The 4,255-nt window shown below is 41.6% G+C and overlaps 1 protein-coding gene across 1 annotated transcript; it reads right to left on the bottom strand.

The window, feature by feature from the left end:
- Positions 1-2,238: 2,238 nt before the first annotated feature.
- Positions 2,239-4,014, bottom strand: LOC118853624 (glucose-6-phosphate isomerase-like). The gene is given in 4 exon segments (XM_036763793.1): positions 2,239-2,760; positions 2,762-3,087; positions 3,089-3,138; positions 3,141-4,014. Coding segments are annotated over 4 exon segments (1,659 nt in total). The 3' UTR covers positions 2,239-2,351.
- Positions 4,015-4,255: the final 241 nt, after the last annotated feature.

Below are 4,255 nucleotides of genomic sequence, written 5' to 3'. Positions count from 1 at the left end.
TGAAGAGATGATATCTAAAGGAGTGAGAGAAGAATATTTGGTAGAAGGAGAAAGGGAGAGATAGAATAGGGTAAATTATTACACAAAAAGGAATCAATACAGTGTAGGGGAAGAGGAGGGAGGTGAGAGGGACTAAGTGAACCTAACTCTCATTAGATTTGGCTTAAGGAGGGAATAACATACACAATCAATTTGGGTATCTTTTCCTACCACAAAGTAGGGGGGAAAGGGGATAAGGGGGGTGATGAGAGAGGGAAGGACAGATTAGGGGAGGGGATATTCGGAAGCAAACACTTTTGAAAAAGGAAAGAGTCAAAAGAGAGAATAGAATGAGGCATGGAATAGGATGGAGGAAAGTATAGTTAGTCTTTCACAAGATGACTATTATGGCAGTCCTTTGCATAGCTACACATGTATAACCTATATTGAATTGCTTGCCTCCTCAATGAGGGTGGGTGAGAAGGGAAGAAGGGAGAGAATTTGGAACTCAAAGTTTTAAAAACAAATGTTAAAATGGTTTTACATGCAACTTGGAAATAATATATACAGGCAATGAGGTATAGAAATCCATCTTGCCCTACAAGAAAGTAAGGGGAAAAGGGATAAGGGTGACAGAAAGGAGGGCAGACTGGGGGAAGGGGTAATCAATATGCATGCCATCTTGGGGTGAGTGGGAGAGGAGGACTCAAAATCTTGTGGAAATGAACATTGAAAAGTAAAAATAAATAAATAAATTTAGAAAAAAAGGGGGAGATAAGGACCTACATGTACAAAAATATTTACAGCCGCTCTTTTGTGGTGGCAAAGAATTAGAAGTTGAGGGAATGCCCATCAAATGGGGAATGGCTAAAAAAGTTGTGGTACATGAATGTAATTTAATACTATTGTTCCATAAGAAATGGTGAGCAGGTGGATTTCAGAAAAACCTGGAAAGACTTACATGAACTGATGCTGAGTGAAGTGAGCAGAACCAAGAGTACATTGTATACAGTAACAACAATATTGTGCAATGATCAACTCTGATAGCCTCAGCTGTTCTCAAGCAGTACAATAATCCAAGACAATTCCAAAAGACTCATGATGGAAAATGCTATCCACATCCAGAGAAAGAGCAATGGAGTCTGAATGCCGATCAAAGAACATTATTTTCCTTTTTGTATGTGCGTGAATTTTCCCTTTTGTTTTGTTTTTCTTTCACAACATGACTAATGTGAAAAAAAGTTCTCCATACCACCACAGTGAGAAACTCAAGTATGAGAAAAAAATTAAACCTAAAACAGTTAATATATACTTCGATAATATGTGTAAACATGGCATGAGAATATTCTCAGAATCTCCAACGAGCATCAAGGTAAAATGCAATACCAATTGAATTATTTTCCTGGATTTCAAAATACATCAATAAATAATAATAACCTTAACTGAATATTATAAATGTCACATATGGATAATCTCTTTTATATTTAATTTTCCCCAAAATTGGTTCAACTGATGCCTTCTGCCTGAACCAGAATAGTTACTGTGAAACAAACATTTGAAAGTAAACCAGGGTGGTGAAAGGGGGATTTATGCAAGAACACTATTGAATCCCAGGTATTTTGTTACTCTAAAGAAAAAAAAAACACCTTTTTTGGTGGAAGGAAACCATGAAAGATGTCAAGTTTACAATTCCCAGAATGCAGAAATGATTACAGAACATTAGTTTATAGAATAAAATCATGTAGAAAAGGTCACCAGGGTTTTACCTGGTAAAATGTTTTTTTAAACATATCATTCATATACATTCATCACAAGGAAAGCCAAAGGTGCTAACCTTAAGCTAAACAATTCAATACTGGTAGTGAGTATGGACACAAGCAGGGAAATCAAAGAATCATTGCGTTTTGGGGTCATTTTAGTTGATCAATCCTCTAAATATCTGACTACTAGTCCTCAAAATTCTAATCTTTTCTGCCATCTGTAAAGTGATATTGCCATTTATTTAACTCTATCAAACAAAACTTTATCCAGGCAAGATTTTTTTCTAGACTTTTTTTTTCTTGCCAGCCATCTTTATTTTTTCAGATAAGCCCTGAAAGTTGTGGAAAGGCTGAACGCCTGTATCAGTGCAAAGGAAGGATAATGTGAGCTTGCATGTGACATTGAGGACCAAAAAACTAAAAACCCCAGACTGAAAGGGCCTCATGAGGTGGGACTTGTTTTCCTGAAAAGGAAGAAGGAGCCTGCCTTAATGGATGACAAGTGGATCTCTTTGTGACAGGGCAGGAAGGAACCAAGTAGTCACTACAACACAGATCAGATCACAATGCAATAGACTGGGTCACAGAAAGAACAGGCATCTGCTTCAGGACTTAGGCCCGGTGCTGCTTGATAAAGCTGATCAGCCCATTGGTGGAGGCATCATGAGAGGTCGCAGGTGCATTGGAATCCAACTCAAGCTCAATTTTCTTGGCCAATTGCTTTCCCAGTTCCACTCCCCACTGATCATAACTGTTGACATCCCAGACAACACCCTGAACAAAGATCTTGTGCTCATACATTGCAATCAAGGCTCCAGGAATGAAAGGGGTGAGCTTTGTGAAGACAATGGAATTAGTAGGATGATTTCCCTCGAAGACCTTATGAGGCAGCAGCTTCTTCAGGGCATCACCACTCTTGCCAGCAGCCTCCAGCTCCTTGCGTGCCTCCTCTGCTGTTTTTCCTTTCATCAGGGCCTCGGTCTGAGCTAGGAAGTTGGCTAGAAGAATCTTGTGATGAAGCATTCCGGATTGGATTCTGTGTCTGAACAGGGATGAGAAAGTCACAACGGATCATCCGGGTACCCTGGTGAATAAACTGGTAGAAAACATGTTGTCCATTGGTCCCTGGCTCTCTCCAAACAATGGGGCCTGCACTGTAGTCAACCCAGGCTCCTGACTTGGTGATGTACTTCCCATTAGACTCCATGTCACCCTGCTGGAAGTAGGCAGCAAAGCGGTGCATATAATGGTCATAGGGCAGCAGGGCCTGAGTCTCACATCCGAAACAGTTAATGTACCAGATGCCTAGAATGGCAAGCAGCACAGGGGCATTCTTCTCCAGTGGGGTGGGTAAGGAAGTGATTGTCCATCCAGTGATCCCCCGACAACAGCTGCTCAAGTTATCAAAACCATTATGTAGGCCGATGGAGAGGCCAACAGCTGACCACAAGGAGTAATGTCCACCAACCCAATCCCAGAATTCAAACATATTTTGAGTGTCGATTCCAAAATCTTGAACTTTTGGTGAATTGGTAGACAAGGCCACAAAGTGCTTTGCCACAGCTGAAGGATCCTTTGCTGCCTGAAGGAACCACTCCTTGGCTGTCTCTGCGTTGGTGATGGTCTCCTGGTTGGTGAATGTCTTTGAGGCAATGATGAAGAGGGAGGTTTCTGGGTTGAGCTCAGCAAGGGTCTTGGCAATATGTGTACCATCAATATTGGAGACAAACCAGACATGAGGACTTCCTTTGGAGTAGGACTTCAGGACTTCTGTCACCATCAGGGGTCCCAAGTCAGACCCTCCAATGTCAACGTTGATCACATCTGTAATCGTCTTCCCAGTGTAGCCTTTCCAGTCTCCACTACGGACACACTGGCAGAATGCCTTCATTTTCTCCAGCACTTTGTTCACCTCTGGTACCACGTCCTTGCCATCCACTAGCATGGGTGTGTTGGAGCGATTCCGCAGTGCCACGTGGAGCACAGCCCGGTCCTCAGTGAAATTAATCTTCGTCCCCTTGAACATTTGTTCCCGAGCATCTTCCACTCCTCGAGACTTAGCCAGCTCAATAAGCATCTTCATCACATCTTCTGTAATGAGGTTCTTGGAATAATCCACAAGGATGTGTCCATCTTTGGTGTCAAGATTCAGGCTGAAGCGGTTGAAGCTGTCCTGGTCGGCCTCAAAAAGGCACCACAGGTTGACCTCAGACCCGTGCTTGCGGTGCCACTGGACTAGCTTCTTGAAGTTTGGGTCCTGGCTGAGAGCAGCCATGATGAGGACACAGAAAGTCCGGAAAGAACTTTTTTTTAAATAAACAAAAAGTACTATATCCAGTTTTAGGGTGTTTCTATCTCCAACCTCCTTAGTAGTACCATTGTTAATAACTACTACCTAATATTTTTATCTAATTCCTAATTTTTTAATTCTAATAATTTCTAATGTCAATGCAAGATTAGCTATATTTGCACAAAGAGGGGTGAGGAGAAGAGAACTAGTCTTTTCTTCTATTATG

Source organism: Trichosurus vulpecula, chromosome 6 (assembly GCF_011100635.1).
Source record: "Trichosurus vulpecula isolate mTriVul1 chromosome 6, mTriVul1.pri, whole genome shotgun sequence".
In the NCBI taxonomy this organism is placed as follows: domain Eukaryota; kingdom Metazoa; phylum Chordata; class Mammalia; order Diprotodontia; family Phalangeridae; genus Trichosurus; species Trichosurus vulpecula.
Note: the sequence above shows the minus strand (reverse complement) of the source record. Positions and strands in the feature narration are given on the sequence as shown.